Source organism: Leucoraja erinacea, chromosome 20 (assembly GCF_028641065.1).
Source record: "Leucoraja erinacea ecotype New England chromosome 20, Leri_hhj_1, whole genome shotgun sequence".
Taxonomy (NCBI): Eukaryota; Metazoa; Chordata; class Chondrichthyes; order Rajiformes; family Rajidae; genus Leucoraja; species Leucoraja erinaceus.
The window spans coordinates 21,381,211-21,402,498 of NC_073396.1; the positions used below are offsets into that span (position 1 = coordinate 21,381,211).

Below are 21,288 nucleotides of genomic sequence, written 5' to 3' on the forward strand. Positions count from 1 at the left end.
AATACTGAAAAGGTTGGGGAAAGAAGGAGTGCTGACTGCCAGCTTCTTGTTGAAAGTGGTGGCAATAACAGAGTATGATCCATAGTATGTGGGGCTGGTGAGGTGGAAGATGAGGATGGAGAGAACTCCTGTTTTGCAGGTATGCATCGGTAGAGAAATCCATTCCTTGGGGATCTCGGTGCAGCAGGGGTTGCTCAAGGAATATACCATAGGAGATGATCTGGTGTTAGTGGTTGAGCGAAAAACAGCGATTTTTAGTGAATCGAAGAAAATCCCTACAACAATGTTTCTAATAAAATAGAATTTCTGGATTTCAGAGCCAACACAAAAAAGGGAACAATATTTCCACCATCAAAAAAATATCCCCACTCACAATAGTTTCCATCTTGTAAGCTAGGGGCACAAAATAAACTAGAGAATTTTTGTTCTTGATTATTATTGAGTATTGGTATTGGACGAAATGACCGCATGTTTAAACAACAAGTTTGAAAACGAAACAGTTAACCAAAGGAGGTCTGAGAAGGTGAGAACTGTACTTCTAAAAACATACATCAATGAGTGACCTCCAGAAAGAGCAGGAAATTTTAACAAAACAATTTAATATGATATAGAAGTATGGGAACTGGCAAAAATATAGTTGTTTTCAATATATTATTATTCTTTAAATTAAAATCTTACAAAATGGAAAATATATTTTTGGAAGGAAAGCAAGGTCAAACTTTATACAAATTTGGTGTTAGATAGATTGTGTGTTTTTTCCACCCCAATAACTCCATGAAACGTCATGATAGTGCAGCAGATTATTTCAGATGATAAAAAATGCAGAATTTAATGCTTGGGGACATGAGCAACTGAGTATCTTGCCCCATACTCCATGCCTTCTAACATTAAACATTAACTAGTAGCCTTATAATATTGAAGAAATTGGTTCTCATTTCAGACAGAATCACTCATACACGTCACATGAATCTTGTGTAGGGCTTCAAGCAAGCTGCTGTGCCAAGCACTTCTTTCAATTGCAATAAATCCTTCATAGATTTAGAAAACAATTACAGGCAAAGGACATGCTGATCCAAATATCAAGACTCCAAGTTCCCAGCCTAATTTATCGCCGCCACTTAATGCACAAGTTGCAGTTTTACACATCGGCTTTTAACACCTTTTCAAGCATTGCATTTTTTTTTTGCATTAACTTCCTAGCATTTATATTATTAATTATAAATGCATCTCAAAACAATGCAAGGGAGAACCCAGTTCCAAAGATAGCTCACAGGTGTGCACTAAAGCTTGGAAATGCATTAAAATATGTAAATTTTAATTTAGCTAAAGCAGTATGCTCAGGGCAACTACTCTTGGGGATCCTACTATTTATGGCAATGTTATCAGAAGGCATTTCTAGGTCAGACTCAGCACAATCTAATTCTATATACCTTTCCTCATACTTCTCAGCCATGCTTCAACGAAACACCTTCTAGACCAGTGAAAGATCCTGAATTTTGTACAGTAGTCATTCTTGGGCTTAATAGATGGACAAATCTTGTCATCTGCACCCCAAATCAACTAATCCCAAAGACTAGTTATTCACCACGCTACACTGGGTATCATTTTATATCAAATCCAAAAACAACTTAAATGGCTAAGTAAACATGAATTAGCATAGGATGAGTGGTGCAAATCAATTGAGATTTAATGCAGAAATGTAAGTTAGCAATATTTTCTGAATTATATATTTAAAACATAGAAAAGATTTCCCCCACTCCACGTCCCCGCCAGCCCTGGTCCTAAACTGAAAAATCACACAGATATTTAAAATATTTCTTGACAAATTCATTTTCAAAGCTGGTAATTTTCTCCTGTCAAAATTCACTTCACTTAAACAATTTTGCTTTTTTACCAGCATTTAGGAACTGTTCCTTACAATTAATACGCCCATTCTTCATTTGACCCTTTAAATAGATATGTCTACATGAACACCAGTATCATTTCAAATTAAAGTCTGCATCTTGTTAATGGAAAAAAAGTAAATATTCTGTTTATAAAAATTGCAAGTTAATATGACCACGGATCAACTGGGAAAGTGATCCAAGAAACGACAGATGGAATTTAATTCTGACAAGTGTGAAATGTTGCACTTTGGAAAGTTAAACCAGGGCAAGATATGTACAGTAAATAGCAAGGCATTGGAGAGAGTGTTTTTGAACAGAGAGTCAAAAGGTGCATGTACATAGATCCTTGAAAGCAGCAACACAGGTAGATAGGGTGGTGAAGGCGGTGTGTGGCATACATTATTTCATTGGTCAGGGCATTGGCAGCTTTATCCTGTAACTACACTGTGGATGGCTTGATTGTAAGCATGTACAGTCTTGTCACTGACTGGATAGCATGCAATAAAAAGCTTTTCACAGTACTTCTTTACACGTGACTATAAACTAAAACTAAACAAAACATTGAGTACAAGCACAAGAGATTACACTGGAATCTGTCGCAAAAAAAAGAGCAGCTGAAGGAACTCAGTGGATCAGGCAGCCTCCATAGAGGGAAATGGCCTTTTGACATTTTGGGTTGAGACCTTTCATCTAGATTGCCAGACTGAGATGATCTTTTACTTTTATTAATTTATCATATACCATATTTTCAACCTCCAGTTTGAAAATAGCATGGATAACAATCACTTGTTGCTTCAAATTATGAACAGTCAGCGTATAAAAGTTATTAAAAATGAACTAAAATTTTCCTATTTTCACTTTCTTTTTTTTTAAACAAATTGCATGCAGTAAAGCAGTATTGTCCAGGAACAGGTCTGCAACCCTCTGGGCAAGTGCGTGGTGCATGCTGATCTGAAGCAGCAAAACAAAACCAATCCTTTCAAGTGTAGGACTCGATCAGATAAGAACAATCACATTAATTCATAAGAATCACTTATTCATAAGAATTAATGGGGATTGATTTTGCTTTAATGAAATCAATGCTGAGCAAAGTCATTCACCATTGATTATCGTGAATTAATGACTAAATTCTCATGTGATTCCAAGTCTTGGAAGTAAAAAGATTATTTTTTCTGCCTCCTCCGTGTCAGCATGTTCAATGCGTTGGTCTCGTATTACGACTCGCTGGATGTACGGGGAAGAGAATAACAAAGGCGATAAACTGATTACAAATACATCTTCACTGATATTACTGAACAGGGTGCAGGCTTGATGGGCTGAGTGGCCTACTTTTGCTTTAATTTTCTTATATTCTGGATCTGCATTCCACACTAGAGAGCACGTACATCAGTATTACTCCAGTGTTAATCCTCTCTAACTCTTGACTTTTGCAATTGTAAGCTAACTTTTGACCAATGCTGCATCAGCTCCATACTCCGCCTGGATGGCTCAACACACCACACAAGGGTACATCACTCACAGAACCTAAGCATCACAGTTATCACAATCTGTGCACTCCACTTATTCCTTTAATTTGTTTCATTTTTTTTTGCCACGGCCATCATTTCAAATGAAGATGCATTTAATTTTTTTTTTGCAGAGGATGGCGAATCTCCAGAATTCTCTATTCCAGAGGGTTGTGAAGGTCAGTTCATTATGAAAGTAAATATAGGTAAGTTTGTGAAAGATCAGGGAATTGAGGGCTATGGGGAATTGGCACTGAAGACGAGCTGAGGCCTGCATGATCATATTGAAGGTGCATGGTTGCTTAACCCTGCTCTATGTTCTTTTATTAACCTTGTCATAGATCAATATATTTGTTACATCCTCTGATTTTCGTTTTATATTTTGGTTCAAGTTTTGGCAGATTCTTCTCCCTGAAACAACCATTTAGTGTTAATTTCTCGAGCCAATAAACTATTTTTTGATATCCATTTTCTTTAAAGGAATGGCACATTTGTATTCAAGTCAGGCCCATTTTCAAAATGTTACACCAGAAATCTGTACATCCTTTTGTACAAGTATAACAGGCAACAGTAAAAAAAACCCATGGACAGAGAAAAGTAATTCTTTATAATTCATGCCCGGTTAGAACACAACATTCTTTGTACTTGGCCATGCGTTGAAGTTCCAAATGTTGATTTTATCTTTGTTTACACTTGGATAACTGGGAACTAGCTGTTGTGTGAATACTTTCTCTAATATAAACTATGCATTTAACTCCAACCTTGGTTCATGGCAAAAAAATCAACCAGAAGGCGGGTATTTGGCAACTCTTGCCTGGACTATCATACAATGTATTTAGTGTCCATAACTTTCCTGTGAAGAGAATTTAAAAGATTCATCACCCTCTGGAAGAGGACATTTCTCAGGTTCTTAATGTACTTGCCACCTGCGGGCCAGATGATTTTGGGTTACAGGCCGCATTCAGCCCGGGGGCCAAAGGTTGCCGACCCCTGCTGTATGCTAAACTAGCAGTTCATGTAAGTGACACCCAGCTCCAAAGATTTAAATCAATAATCCTTATACATTTATATGTTGATTTTCAAATCTTTTCATGAGAAATATATTGGAGTGAAATTCTGATCAGCGGAATGTGACCCAAACTCATGAGACTCGGTGAGAGTTCATTCATTGAGTAAAAACACAAGAAACTACCTCCCTGTACTTTTCGCAACGAGACTGGTTATCTCGTTTTGCTTTTGCTTAATTAACATACCTGTATGTAAGAAATAATAATACTCCTAGAACTAAAAACAAGAACACCCTATATAAATTATTGACATTTAAATAATGTGGTACTACTGGCCTCTGATGGGTACTTACCGAGTCTGAGTTGTCTGGTTGAGGTAGAATTCCTCGATTAGGAGCACTGCTGTAAGAGTGGAATGTCATTTCCTTGTTGTGATGCCTAAGTGGCATTGATTCATAATCTGGTGGAGGTAGGGCAACATTTGACCTCTCTGCAAGATTAAGGATGCTGATACTCCGTGCAGAAGCTGTGCTAAACCAAAGACAATAAAAGAAAATTACAAGGTGCTTTTTTCCATTATCACAGACACATAATACAAAAAAAAATTAAAAAATCTAGTAAACCTTGGTTAGTTTTTACTTTATTATTGCTGTAATGGCCCAGCAGAAGATAATTGAACTAACTCCAGATAGTGATTAATTTTATCAATAGCTTTTTGTATGCTATTGCCTTTACTTTCTAATATTAAACATACTGGTCAGAGTGAAACTGTCTCAAACAATTATGTCTCGATTTTCAGTTTATCTGAAATTTCTCTACATGATCCTCAAGTAATTTTAATGGATAATCGTGCTTGTAAATTAAATGGCTTCACTGCCCCTTGAAGGAATTTCATTCAATATCATAATCATTGTGAAAATGATCATGTACAGAGACCCATTGTGTGAGTAATATGTAGTACATGAAGACAAAGTCTTCAATGACTGTATACATTTAGATCACCCGAATTAACAAAATCTGAGGAAAATTTAACTCCCAGATAGCCAGACAACCCAGAACATGTTGCTTCACCACAAGACTTCATTTTGCACTCCAATATGGTAGGTTAACCCTCTCCATGTTTGTTCCTGGAGATCATACAAATTAGGGGGAAGAGAGATATAAACGATTACACTAAATACTGGAGTAACTCAGCAGGTCAAGCAGCATCTCTGGAGAACATAGATGGATGACTTTTCAGGTCAGGACCCTTATCCAGTCTAAACGTCACTCATTTTTGTTCTCCAGAGATGCTTCTTGACCAGTTGAGTTTCTCCAGTACTTTGTGTCTTTTTTGTAAACCAACATCTGCAGTTCCTTGTTTCTACATAAATGATGAACGCGGTAGATCAAGGAAATAGAGTTAAAAAAGAGAGGTCTTAGGCAAAAAAAAAAATACCAACGCCCGCTCTTTGACAGAAATTTCCTATAATCATTTGACTTTTCATATATTTGCATTGGTAACTTTCAAAAGGAACTTTAATAACAACTCCTTTATTCACGAATAGCTGTAATTGAATGTTAAATTGTTGAGTAAACTATAACACACCCTTCAGGGAACCAATGGGAAGAAAGTCTCCGTTCTTTGCAAAGAACATTAGGGATGAGCTTGGGCAGATTGCTTTAGTTAGTTAATGGAGAAGCTGTTATTCAATGTGCAGCGGTTACTCTTCTCAAATAAAGGTATGGTGTTATAAACACATGTGCTGTTGCAGAGATAGATTGCTTGACACAGAGGCTGTTTAGCACTATTTCTTACATTGAATACAGAAGATATTGTCGCAAGAAAGCACTTATTTTGTGCATCAGGAGTTACAAAATAAACCAATCACACAGTAGATCCATTTCTCAGGCTAATTACCAGTTGGGAAGAGGAAACTTTTATGCAGCGTGTTCCCTGCCTGGTACAACATCGTGGAAACTTGTAACATGGATTGCCAAAAACACAATTTCTTTCTTGATGTGAAGTTTGATTGTATAGTATAAAGACTCTCCTTGTGGCCCAATAGTCTATGCCAAAATGTATGCTCACCGTAAACTTCATCCCAATTTATTTTCACTCCAATTTATTTTTCACATGTTGACATTGAACTGGTTATTACAGTGACTAACAGTTTGATCAAAATTGAAATTTGATTTTTCCAGATGCCATTAAATAGTAGGATCCTAGTTCTGAGTGGATTTTGTGATTCTTGGAATGAAAATAGATTAAGTAGTCCAATCTTATAAATGTGATACTTCTCTACCATTGCCAGCCAGAAATTTTCAATCCTATCTTTTAACTATTGATGGAATCATCTAGGTTTCATCAATGAGGCCAAATCAAGTTTGTAATATATCCCAACATTTGCACTAAATTATAGCTAGCAAAGTGCAGCATAACTCTGTTATTCTAGTGATTTATTAATGTAAAAGAAAAACAGGCAAACCAAGGTCCAGCTAAATACAAACTGAGAAAGGGTTAAAATTTTAAACTCCTCGTGAGAATTACTTATTTAAAACCATGTCCTCATTAACTAGTACGAAGTGTAATATATAATCTAATATTTGTATCACCAGGAGATTAAAAGATGGCTAGGTATGTCCTTGACATGATTACCAAACCTTCTCAAACAAGCACATGGCTTACTATTTTTGCTGTAATTTTCAAACTGAAAGCCTGGATTGTTACTTCCGTTGTTGCTTACAGATTACAATATTGTTGCGTAACTTAATGGGAGTTTTCCTTTGACTAGTTGACTCTACCCTTCAATGGAATGAAAAACTGGGCATAGCCCACACCAGCCAGCTAGTCTGCCACAGTCTGTTTTGTATCCTGTGCAGATGCATATATTTTGGTAACTTTATAATAAATAAAAAGCAACTAAAGGGTCCAACCCAAATTGAGTGATGAACATCAAAAAATCTAGCTGATTTGAAAACATGATAGATGAGATTACAGAAAACTAATAGTTACTTTGTATTAATTGTGGTAATTGACCACCAGGAGGGATACTAGTGACCCCAGGTGTGGCTGAGAGGGAGTCCAGAAACCCGAGTGGCAAGAGCCTTGCAAAACACTACGTCACAGGTCAAGTGACTTCTATAAATTGTCCCTGGTGTGTAAGAAAGAACCAGCGTATGGGTGATCTCTGGTCAGCGTGGACTTGGTAGGCCGAAGGGCCTGTTCCCACATTGTTTCTCTAAACTAAACATTTGTCCCACTGTGTCGTAATCAAGCTTCATTCTCCACTCCATCAAATGATATTTAGATTTCTCACATCATCCACCTATGCAGCCTCTCAAAAAGTGAATCACCGGGATTCGTCCAGTGATGCAATCTCAATCAAAATACAAACTGCTGAAGGAATTCAGTGGTCAACCTGACCTATTGTGTTCCTTCAGCAGTTAGTTTTTTGCTCAAAGTTCCGGCACCTGCAGCCTCTTGTGTCTCCTTGGTCTTTCACCATTTGGAAGACGTACAACTCCAGTTCCTTTCCATTCTTTCAGTTTGAAGAAAGGTCTCGACCCGAAATGTCACACATTACTTCTCTCAAGAGATGCTGCCTGTCCCACTGATATACTCCAGCATTGTGTCTACCTCCAGTTACTTTCACCTCTTTGCACAATATCTCTCCAATGTTTGTGCACACATTAAAAACTAACGTCCAAAATTATTATCCCACCACTGATGGGCGATAGTAGAAAGCCCTGAAGTTTAAGATGTAAAGTTATCTGGTACATTAAACTTCGCTTAACTAATAAAAGGCAGAGAAGCAGAATATTTAGTGTTATCCAAATTACATATTAGTACAGCTGACAATGAAGAACATGAAGAGAGACACAAAAAGCTGGAGTAACTCAGCAGGACAAGCAACATCTCTGGAGAGAAGGAATGGGTGACATTTTGGGTCGAGACCCATCTTCAGAAGAACGTCACCCTTTCCTTCTCTTCAGAGATGCTGCCTGTCCCGCTCAGTTACTCCAGCTTTTTGTGTCTGTCTTCGGTTTAAACCAGCATCTGCAGTTCCTTTTTACACAATGAAGAATATAAAATATTCACAGCTATTTTCAATATCATCTCTATACTTATAAAAATCTCATCTTGTATGTGGATTTGTGTGTGTATAATCATATCTTCTCGAAAAAACGACACGGTAACGGTAAAATTTTAACACATTCCGGTAGACATTTTTCTCGTAGTCCAAAAATCACCTTATCTGAAAATTTAATGCTTTATTTCTCGAGTTATTAATGAAAATGTTCAAAAATCTGACAAAACTTAGAATTTAAAATGACTGTCTTTCGCTTTTGATGTCACAATGGGTCTGCGTGCCTTCTCCCTCGCGCTGCAAGTGATGTCACCCCCCAACCCTCCCTCCTCCCCGTTATTGAAAAGACGCGGCTGGGGATGAAGTCGGGCCCTGGACTGAAAACCAAAGATCATAGCTGATGACTGCGGTGGCCCAACTTGCGGTCCTTTGGTCGACGCTCGCCCGCCCACTCGCCGCCTCACTCGGGGTCCTCGTGTTGACGCATGGTGGGGAGGTTGCTGCTGCTCTCTGCCTCTGCCCCGTGCCCTCTGCACCACCCTCCCTCTCCCGCTGTGCCTGTGAGTTGGGGGCTATGCATGAGTGGATAGGGTGGGGGATGGGGTAAAAGAAGTGAATGAATAATATTAATATATCAAGGGGGGTGGTTAGTGTGTGTGTGTGTGTGTGTGTAGGTTAGTGTGTGTGTGATGCCGCAGGCCACCTCCCCCGCGGCCGCTTGTTGATGGGATGGGACCCAAAGGGTCCCACTAGGTCTCGTAGTATTTAAAAATGAAAATCTGAATTTGTGAAAAGTTCTACTTTCTACTGGGCCAGTGTTAATAATATCTAAATATCAAATTCCAAATTACATTATTATGAGGTACAATTAGACCAAATGATTTATGGCTACAAGAGAATATTACTTCGACTACTTTTAACATAGATATCAGAAGTCTATTATGTGATAGTCAACCTCATGGCAGCCATAAAAATGCAAGATATTTATGAACTTAACTGACCAGAGTGAAATAAAAGACATAGCAACTTCAACCACTGTGCAACACTTCCATGAAATCCTGAATCCATGTTTGCAATACAAACCTTGGTCACTGAATACAAGTGATTTACAAAATAAAATCTTGCCTCATGTTCAAATCCCCAAGGTTGACATATTATGAAAATTAAAGAGCTGTTTCTCCCTGGATAATGAAAGTTTACCTCTCCAGGAAATGGATGAAACCCAGAAAATAAGGCACCAAAAAATAAAAATTTCAATTTGACATAGAGATCAATCCATCACATTTAGAAAATTCCATTCTGAAATTTTAAATAGTCTCAAAGAAAAAATAAATACAATATGTAGAATCAGTGACAGAGAACCGTCAGTGATGACAACTACACAGTAATTATTGTGAATCAATAACTGCCTCATATAGATAATTAGTTGGAATCAGGGACTTCTGTTGTGTGAATAGATGAGGAAAGCTGGTTTGAAAGTAGAGGGGGTTTAGGAGAGATTTAATAAAAATACTTAAAATTATGAGCAGATTTGAAGGGGAGACACAAATAGGATAGATAACTTGGGGGTAGAGGAAGGTAGAGAAAAAAGGGAATTTGTTTTTAAGAATGTAAATTTGTGATCTGGAATATATTACTTTATAAGGATAATGGAGAAAGTGTCAACATTCAACAGCATTGAATTGAATACTCAATAGGGGAAAAATGCAGAGCTATGTGGGGGGAGGGGGGAGAAACATAGGAGAACTAGATTTATTTTCCAAAATAGCCTGCCTAATAGCCAAATGCCCTCTATAATTTGTGATTTAAACTCATGCACAGTAGAATGCCATAGGAACACGGTGGACAGCAATCAGAGTTTGCACATCACATCTATCAAAAATAATGTGTTTTGTTCCTCACTGTATTATAGAAAGCACTGTGGCTCTGCTAGCCAATAAGAAGCAGAGCCTACTGTAAGATTAAATCAGCTTAAATAACATTACAACTAGTTATAAGACTTTTGTAAAATTCATGGTCCTTTTTATCTGGTCTTTATAAAATGATTCTACTCTAAAAGGTCGTGTTTCTAAAGATTATTCCAAATACCTTAATTCATTGCTTTAGCATGCAAACAATGTTGTTTCAAAAATTCCAACATTGTTTATGCCATCTAAGTTTGCTCTATCAGGATTTACTTGAAGAGTTGGAATCAGTTTAACCGGAATGCACAATTGAAAGAATACAGGAAGTTTGACAATTTTAGTATGACAAAGTATAAACTCCTTGCAAATTGTTGTTTCAGAGAAGTTGCTTTAGAATTTGTCGATACTGCTACCCCTGCTTTGAAGCTCAGAAAGCATGTATACAAGTAATGCAATTGCCCCGCAGAATACTTCATACATATGCCTTCACATACTGAGTGGAAACATAGGCTTCATAGCTTCGTCTCTAGGTATGGGCAGCAAGTGGTTGGAGACCCGCTGCTTAACAACTCGAGTAACTCAGGTTCAATCCTGATCTCTAGTGCCATCTGCTTGGAGTTTGAACATCTGCCCTATCGCATTTATGGCAGATTCAGCAAATCTTGGGCAGGTGGGGGTCGGCCTGGTAGGCCTGCCGGGTAGTAGCACCTCGGACTCGTGAGCTACTGCTGATCCGACGCTTATTGCACTTCCGAGGGCAGCTTATTAACTGCCCATGCAAGAAATGTAAGTTTTGCTGTAAAATAAATTTATATTTAATATTTGTTTTACTTAAGCTCCCAGCAGTCCACAGTGCATTATAGACACGGGAAGGATATAATTAGTGGGTCAGAGGTGTATTGGTGTAAAATTATTACGCAACTTCTGTTGGTCGGGGAAAACGGATAATATAGCAAGGCTCTGGAACCAAGGGTGCCGGAAAATCGGGGGTGCACCTGTACTGGCTGAAATTGTCAATATAAATGACATACACTAGTCATTATTGATGGGGTGCAGCTGTCAAAATTGCTTGGTTGGCAGCATTCTCAGGGATCTCAGTCCAGTTAATAGGTTAATCAGGTGTGAAATGAGGGCTGCACTATTGGACATGCCACCCCTTAGATGCATTATTAAACCGAGGTTCAACTAGCCTCTCTGGTACTATTTAGAACAAAGAATCTATCCTTGGGTCCTGGAGAGAATTGCTCAGTTCACAGTTATTAATATATATTTGGTGAATATCACACCAGTTTGAGGAAATTTGTGATAGTTGGCAGCTGCATTCCAATATTACAGGAATGAAAACACTTCAAATGAGCAGCTTGCTCATAAACTGTAAACCACTTTGAACCATTCTGAAAGCGACTAGAATGGCACTATTGAAATCAATGTTTTTCTTTTTCTTTACGTGACTATAATTTCAAATACCAGATGGCATAGATTTAAACTGATTGGCATGGTGGTTTTTTTTAAATAAAAAAGCTTCTGGTTGGGGGCATATAATATGAAGGATTCAAAAGCTGCATTAAAATACCCATCTACTCACAAGACAAAACTAATGGCAAACATCCTCCACTGCACTTGGATCAATGGTCACTTGTTCTTCAGCTGAAAAACCCACCCAGATTTCTTAATTTAAATTCCTGCGTGTTGGGGCAGTAACTTTTTGCTGATCTCTCTATATTTGAGATTTCATTTCGAATAGCTATATCAATTGTTCTTGGAAGATATTTCTGATACCCTTAAAATATATTAATGCACTTGTTGTAACATTCTGTACTATAGTGATCTTGAATTCATTATTTACATGCAGCAAAGTGGAAGTGCTGGATTTTACCACAATTAAATGTAATAGATGCTTACTTAACACAAATCATTGGGTATGATAACATCATTTCAGGAACAGGTTAATTGATACAAGACAGACCTCAAATGAAATGGGAAGAATTTGTATAAAATAATTTATATACATTAACCTTTATATTGATTGATTTTAAATGAAAATTGCAGGTTTAGACAAAAATGACATAATTTCTTGTCAAGGATTATACAATCACTTAACATTTTTATTATTGAATTATAAGCCTCAAGAGAAGCATTCCGCACAGGCTTTATCATCAAAAGCAATTTTGACCGTAAAAATTGAAAAAGTTATGCAATATGAAAGAGTGCCCTCTATCAAGAAAGACAGCGCCTTATATTCCACATGGAAAGTTTACAACCCAATGGTATGAATATTGAATTCTCCAGTATTAAATAATACCCCACCTACCACATTTCCCTTTCCAGTTCCTCCGCACCCCACTGTGCACCCATTTTTTCCACTATCCCACCCCAGTCGCTCTACTCCTTCCCCCTCCTTCGTACACTCATCTCCCATATCAGAGTCCCTCATTTTTTTTTTATCCCCCCCCCCCCCCCCCCCCCCCCCCCCCCCCCCCCCCCCCTCCGTTCCCCTTCTACCCAAATACCACCTTCTGGCTTTGCATTTCATTCATCCTCCTCTCCTTATCCAACACCCTTTTGTTTTATTACTTGGCAAAAGGCATTTCAACCTTCCTCTTCACCTGTATCCATCTATCCCTTGCCAGGCTTTGTACCATCCCCACCAGTTTTCCAGCTCCCCACTCCCCCACCCCTCACAGAGATGCTGCTGACTTGAGTTCCTCCAGAACTTTGTGTTTTGTCCAAGATTCCAACATCAGCAGTTGCCTGTGCCTCCTCCTTGCACAAAGTGGTCTGACAACTCCCACTGAAGGTTGGGATTGCAGATCCAGATGGCGACTCAGTTCTCTGCCCCACCCAACTATAATTACTATGTCGGATTGTCACAGTACATAGTAAATATGGTCAAAGTCTTCAACTCTTTGAAGTATAATAGTCAATACACAAATAAAAAGAGTGTCTATCTCATTTAGGGATTACTGACTATCAGCAGAGACAGATCTGTTGGATGCATTTTCTGAGCCAGGCGACTCAGAATATTATTTCATAGGATATTTTGAGATATGGATGAACTACATTGCTCCTTCAAAATGAAGGCATTTCCATCTTTATGTTAATCAAGTCTGTAAAACTTCTCCAAACATTTACCTTCTCCACCTAAATTAGGTGTGATTAAATTCTGCCTTAAAGTATTCATCACAAACTGTTGATTCATGATAATGAACTGGAGTTTGGAATAGCGAGAAATCATAGAATTAAAAGAGTAGCAGAACTGTTAATTCCGGAGAAGGCCTTCTGCATTCAATTGCAATTAAAATTATTGTAGTTTTACTAAAATTCTGTAGAAAAAAAAAACTGTATACATTTCCTGCAAGCTTGAATCTTAAAGTTGATACAATTGTAATACTTATGTCAGTTTGCACAGAAGATGTGAAGAGCTGCCAAGAAACATTATTTTTAGAAACTCGAAGCCCGTCGCAAGACAAAGAGAAATTTCTTCACACAGTGTGGTGAATATTTGGGATTCTCCAGCGCGGAGGGCAGTGGAGGCTCAGTTGACTGAGTTTATTCAAGATATTTGAGAAATCAAAGGATACAGGGACAGTGCAGGAAAATAGTGATGAAATAGAAGATTAGACACAACCTTGGTGAATAGCAGAGAAGGCTGGAAGGGCCAAATGGCCTACTCCTGTTTCTTATGTTCTTAGGTGCCAATCTACAGGGAAAAAAGGGGAATTGTTCAACCCATGTTACCTCCACTCCAGAACTAATACCACTACAACTTTAACTATTGAACTGTGGTACACAGATGATGTTTGCACACCCACAATCCTAAGCAGAGATCCAAAATAATATTGACTTATTTGTTGATGCATACCAGAAAAATTACCTTTCTAAGTTCTAAGATATGCAAGCATTAAATGGCTAACAAGTTGTGAAATAAATACTTTCTGCAGTTGCTTAAAACTAGAAGTAGAAATTTATACTTATAGAAAAGAAAATTGTGAGATTTTTTTTCCTAACACGAAAGGTTTCTAATACTAAGTTTCCTTTAACATGTATTACCTGAGTGCAGGTGACATATCTGGAGCTTGTTCTAGTGGCCTGGTGTAGGAAGTCGGAAACCAACCTCTCCTGTTCAGAAGGAATAAAAATATTGTAATTAAACCCTTTTAAATGAACAAACATCTTCAAGAACAGCATTTTTTTTTGTATTTACAACATTCCAAGTCTGAGCTAGTCTTAAAATTTGACCTGCACTAAATCTTCACATTTATTTTTCACTGAATGTGGATCTAAAATTAGCTGTCATTGTTAAAATAGTTCAATGGATTTAGAGGAAGAATTTACTAAATTTCTAGCTTCCTGTGCAAGAGGATCCTTCAAATAGACTATGAAGACCATCAATGAAGACCATTCAATATCTTTTGACATGACAAAAAGATTTGTAGTTATATAACAGGAATATGACTTTCACCTAAGTCTACTGGACATCATGCATAATAAATTGCACTCTCTCTCTCATTAAGCACAAGAAGTTATAAATTATTATTCATGCACTTTCTGTTCATATTTCACCACAGTACATTTAATGACCAAGTTGATATAAACACAAACACTGTTGAGGAGCCTATTGCTTAAGTCTTACAGTGAGGGCTTTACATTGTTTTCTAACTTCTGCTGGATGTTTAGTTTAGAGATACTGCATGGAAACAGGCTCTTGGGTCAACCGAATTCACGTCGACTATCATTTACCTGTTCACACTAGTTCTATGTTACCCACCTTTTTCCAACAACTCCTTGCACACCAGGGGCAATTTACAGAGGCAAATTACCTACAAAATCAGTCTGAAGAAGGGTCCTGACCTGAAACGTCACCTATCCATGTTCTCCATAGATGCTGCCTGACCCACTGAGTTACTTCAGCATTTGTCTTTTATCGTTATCCAGCATCTGCAGTTCTTTATGTCTAACCTATAATTCTGTATGCCTTTCTCCCCCACCCCCCACCCCCCGAGGAAATCCACACGGTCACAGGGAGAATATACAAACTCCACACAGATAGTACCCAATGTCTGAATCAAACCTGGGTCCCTGGTGCTTTAGAGCAGTAACCCTACACTGCGCCGCCATAACGTTACAGGAACATTTCCTAATGACAGTTCATATGGAAAAACTCCAATTGTATCTTTATAGCCTGTGAAATCTTAAGTTAACATATTAATGCAGATCAACCTTTTCTTGATTTATAATACATAAACAATTGTAAACAAATTATTAAACTGTATGCTTTGTGAACTACTCCACTAAAACACCTTGAACAACTGAAAAGCTAAATGAAAATACAGCAGCTGCAAATCTGAAATAAAAGCAGAAAAATGCTGGAAATATTCAGTAGCTCATGCAGCATCCATGGAGAAAGAAACAGTTAACATTTTAGATTGATGACCTTTCATTAGGAACAGGAAGAAATGGAAAGCAAACATGTTATAAATTGTATGAAACCGAAAGACGAGAAGAGGGAAAAAAAGTTTTATGTAACCCATAGACCACCAAACTGAATAATGAAAAGGTAAGTGCTGCCATTTGAGAGAGGGTGGTGAACATTAGTTAGTTATGGTTACACAAAAAAGCTGGAGAAACTCAGCGGGTGCAGCAGCATCTATGGAGCGAAGGAAATAGGCAACGTTTCGGGCCGAAACCCTTCTTCAGACCCTTATCTGCAGTTCCCTCTTAAACAGTTAGTTATGGTTGATCAGTCCAGATTTAAGAAGGACGTGAAGGATAACAAAGGAAAGAAAAAATGTTGAATTGTGTAGATAATACAGCAGTTTCTACTTGAATGTGGATCAGACAGGATGTGTGGAGAGAGAAAAAAAAGTTAACAATTCATAGAGATACTTTCATGTATATTTATTAAGAAAAAATTGTCACTCTATTGACCAAGCAAATTAGAATAATTTAACTCAGACACCAAATTGGCAGAGAATCTTGGATATTACTAGTTTGCTCCTACAGATGCCTTGCTACACAAATTCACAAGACTGAATTGAAAAAAATCTCCATGAGTAGATTAAAATCAAACATTGCTATACTAGTTTTAAATAAAGAAATTTTATTTTGTATAAATAAACATCATGAACCCCTTTCCACGGTTTTACATTTATGGTCCTAACCATCCAATATAGCAATTATTCATTCAAACCTATCAACATCAAAAAAACAGATTATGTTTATTGGAGCTTGAAACATCTGTTATGTGCAAACTGGCCACCATGTTTCTCACTTTAGAATAGTTACCATCTAAAGGTTAACTGTAAAGTATTAAAGATAACTTGTAACCACAATAAATGCAAGTCTTTCGTTTTTTTAATCTTGGTAATACATGAATAAGAGTTGCTATGAAACAGGCCATTTTACATGAACCTAAGCTTCCAGAAAGATTAAACAATACAATCCTCACTTTTATCCTATTTGTACAATGTTGATTTTTGCTTTAGTCCAGAATTAGTCACAATAGGACTACATTTTCACCATGATCAAGAAACAATAGCAATTTTGGTACAAACTGCATCTCCAGTCAATTTAGGTTCTGTTGGGATTGTGTTTAGGGAGAAGGATCTCTCGTGTCTCAAGTCCTACATGCCTGAATGGAAATTTAAGATACAGGAAAGGTCCAACTGTATTGGCTATAAACTCTCTCTGTTAGGGGCCTATCTGTTGGGGTTGAGAATGGGATTGAAGTTGATAAAATGTTCTTTGCACAGTGTCAGTTCAAAAGAGAGATGGCAGGTTACAAAATGCAGTCAAGCTCATTGAGGAGTGAATCAATGTCTGTTTAGTGTCGAAACGAGGAAATGCAGATGCTGGCTTACACAAAAGGACACAGTGCTGGAGTAATTTCGCAGGTCAGGCAGCATCTCTGGAGAATGTGGATGTAAGACATTTCAAGTCAGGACCCTTCCTCAGACAGAGGAAGAGTTCCTACCCAAAAAGCCACCTATCCACGTTCTCCCGAGATGCTGCTTGACCCACTGAGTTACCCCAGCAGTTCGTAGCTAACTGTTGAATGTTCTTCTACTATATTTTTAATGCATTACCAATATAATAATTCTTATGTTGTAATGATTTAAGGCAAATGAGAACTCACAGTTTGGTTATATCATGTTCTCCATACAGCCAGCCATCCTTTTCTTCTGGTATTAGAAGTGTTAGTACATCCCCTTCTGAAAAGCTCAACATATTCTTGTTATTTCCTGCAGTGTGTGGAAAAATGCTTTTCACTTTTGGCCTTTGAACCATGTTCAGTCCAGTTGCAACAGAAATGGATCTTGATAGACCGATATCCTCTGTAGAAAAAGTACATTAAATTCATTACTGCAAGATCTTTTTAATACCGATATCATATCATTGCAACAAATTCAATTATTCAACTATAATTCAATTCAGGGCAATTACAAACTCTAACATAACAAGTTAGTTAAAAGCAGCAGAATGAATTTATGTAACACGTTCACTTGGCTTGAAATTAAAAGTTTTATAATATTTTTTTTTAAAGAAAATGAAAAGTAGGAATTCCCAATCCTTAAGTTATACCTTAAACTTTTCTGTGCAATTACTTTGTAGAATGAAACAAATAAGCCAAATTTCATTTCAGATAGTTCAAGAGTTTTAAGATGTCTTAGTAAACAGTATGGTATACTTTAATTTCATTTTCCAGCAGTTTTTATCTTCTATGTTCGTCAACATATACACTAGAAGTCACTGAGTTAACTTCCTGCAAATGAAATCCACTGTTCCAAAATCATAAAGAAACTAACTGTGATTCCATCCAGCAGAATATTAACATCTCCAGTTATCCAAAACTGCAAGATGTACTTTAAAAAACAAATGTTAAGCAAATGATCACGCCCGAGAGGTAATTTTGCTTCACTTAATACCAATTGAAATAATCTTGTATGATGTAATGTGTAGGAAGGAACTGCAGATGCTGGTTTATACCATAGACACAAAAAGCAGGAGTAACTCAACCGGTTAGGCAGCATCTCTGCAGAAAAGGAATAGGTGACCTTTAAGGTTCAGAATGTCGGAATGTTTGAAAATAAGTTTCCTGCTGTCACTACAGCTTTTTGTGTCAATTTTCTAGTATTGATGTAATACAGGTAAATTGTAAAATAAACTCAACAATCATTATGCAGATTGAACCAGCACATATTCAATCCCTCAAGATCAACAAATCTCTCTGATAATTAGAGATTGGTAATCAATGGTTGATGTACAGGTTTGCATGGAAATGCACAGATCACATTAATAATGGATCAAGTAGACAAGCTTGCTTAGATTCTACTGGTACTAAGGGGGTATTTATTAGATTCCACTCCTTACCTGTGGATTCGGTATTTCTCTCAATCGAGGCTATGCGCTGTGCATTTGGGTGGTTGAACATATCTGGCAGAGGACTTTTCTGAATTCTTCCAGGAGGAGCTGGTGGTATTTTTATATTGTTCTGTAATGTAGGATCATGTACCTGGAAAACCATTATCATTATTTTCTTGCTTACTTAAAATAGTTTGGAATATCTTCATTAAAACATTTCTGGTTGGGGCATTTCTTCTACACATGATAAAGAACAAGGGCCTGATAAACATCTTGTTAAAAGATGGGAGCTTGGTCACCTTTACTTAGAAATTATGCATGTTAAAGTGTTTTTTATTATAGTGACCTGACCATGATAACAAGGTCCATCTGTACATTACAAGATCCATCTGTACAAGAACACGATAATTTAGTTAATGAGCTAACATCACTCCTTAGGATTAGTGCCTGCCTCATTAGGCTCCAGGATTTGTTTAGAGAATAAAGTGTAATTAAATTTAAGGAATCCTTCTATAAAGTTTAATAGTGAGGGGTGAGCATGATCTGTACCACAGAAATACCAGAATGAAAAATAAACAAGACAACAATTTGTTTTGCCAAATGTACACAATCACAAAAATATGCTTTTGCCTAAAGAAATTCTCTTCTTCTATTTTCCAATTGGTTTTAAATTCCTACAGAATTTCATAGCAACTAAAGTTTCACTGGAATTTGTTTTAAACTGTGCAACTAATTATTTGAAAATCAATCTTATTTTCTATCTATAACCCCACTGTCTCTTTTGCAGGTCTTGAATTGTAAAGCACCATCACACCATTGTGATTTGTAGCATTAACTAGAAATGTTTGGTCAAATATTTATTTTGAACTAAGAATTTCCCATGAGAATTTGATATGTTATTGAAAGTAACCAGCCCTAATTACAGGAAAAAGTTATTAACTAGCTATGTATGCCTGAAGATTTGATTGTTTTGAACAAGCAAAATAAAATGTTTAAAGATCCTATGGATAAAGACATTTATTTCAAGTTCTGTATGGTGGATGGAGTTTTCTACTCGGAATTACTCAGTGTTCAGAGAATTCAGAAGCTATTTTAACATCATCCAAAACAGAGCTTTGAATCGCATTTGGAAATCTGGAAATTAAGTCTTCCTTAAGCTCTGTCCCACAAATTGTATCTTTACGCAATTCTAAGACGTTAAACAAATAAAGATAATAACTTTTCCATGATTATTACATTATTTGCAAGTGGAGAAAATAATGTTTTACTCATTTCATGCAATCAGAATAAAATAATCACCTTCACCAAAAGAGAAAAGATAATTATGATTCCCCTGTTAATATCTATCCTAGAAAGTACCTGTGGGGATACTGGGCAAGAACAGGACTAGCTAGTCTATGAAGCTCACTTAGCTCACTCGCTTACAACCACTTTTTATCATAATGCATGAAGAACTCAAAAAGATGGGAAAGCATGATTTTTCTTCCACAAAACCTTACCTTCAACTTTTCTCAGTGTTCGGCTATAATGTATTCAATAACAACGTCTAACTTATTTCTGTGGCAGATGTTAAGCTAACTAGTTTGTAGTTTAGACTACAAAGGACATGAATAAGCAATGTTTCAGGTCAGGACCCTTCTTCAGCCTTCTTTGAAATTTCCTTTTTCCTGTCTTTGTCTCATTTTGAACTAGCCAAATGGAACATAAAACCCTTTGAGCCTGTCCTACCATTACACATTCACACCTAATTCTAAAGGATAAAAATAAAATATAGAAAATATACTGTTATTTGGGATTTTATAATTACATGTATAACAAAGATATTTTAATAAACATTTCCCTCCTCTCTTGCCAAAGTCAGCTACTCACAGAGTATCTTCCTATCATTGGAGAAGGTTGAGGAGTTTTGGATGGATATGATGGGAAGCTGCTATCATCTTCATTCAAGAAGTCCGGCACGTTTGTGGCATCCAAGCACTTATCCTGCCAAATATTTATTTTGGCACGAAGAAGTCCATTGGCCTAAGTGAAAACATTATATAATGGTCATTAGATGGAAATTATCATTTCATTTTCATAAAAGTACCTCAGAGTACAAGGAAAGGATGGGTTAGTTTATAATTAGTGTAGTGCCACATTCTACCCCTATGCATTTTAATAATTACCATTTCTTAGCCTGCGCTTCACGGCATAAACTCCGTTCCCTTGTCACCATTTCCATCCTTAGTTATTGTCTGAAGCCGAACCAGATTGCTGGCATAGTAGCATTTCGTGTTTGATGCAAAATGATATCTCAACCACGCACTTGCTTGAATACCAGACTAATTTCCACCTCCATAATGTTTGGACTCCGATTCTATCATAGGTCATCTATTGCTGAAAATCTCACTTTGTTAGTTTAGAAGTAGCATGGAAGCAGGCCCTTCGGCTGACCGAGACCATGCAGACAACCAATTACCCAATCAGACTAGTTCTACGTTATCCCACTTTTTTCATCCACTCCCTATACATTAAGAGTATTTTACAGTTCAGTTTATTTTATCGTCAAATGTACA

The 21,288-nt window shown here is 37.1% G+C and overlaps 1 protein-coding gene across 3 annotated transcripts in view; it reads right to left on the reverse strand.

Annotated features, from left to right (window-relative positions):
* baiap2l1a (BAR/IMD domain containing adaptor protein 2 like 1a) overlaps nt 1-21,288 on the reverse strand; it is a 95,177-nt gene that overhangs the window by 15,753 nt on the left and 58,136 nt on the right. For 2 of the 3 annotated variants that reach the window (XM_055651619.1, XM_055651618.1), the window contains exons 8-12: nt 20,603-20,755; nt 18,743-18,884; nt 17,508-17,706; nt 14,423-14,491; nt 4,752-4,929 (exon numbers count right to left, since the gene is read on the reverse strand). In XM_055651619.1, the coding sequence (XP_055507594.1) occupies nt 4,752-4,929; nt 14,423-14,491; nt 17,508-17,706; nt 18,743-18,884; nt 20,603-20,755 (741 nt within the window). Of the gene's footprint in view, nt 1-4,751; nt 4,930-14,422; nt 14,492-17,507; nt 17,707-18,742; nt 18,885-20,602; nt 20,756-21,288 lie in introns of those variants that run through there. The other variant, XM_055651620.1, reaches the window with a different exon arrangement.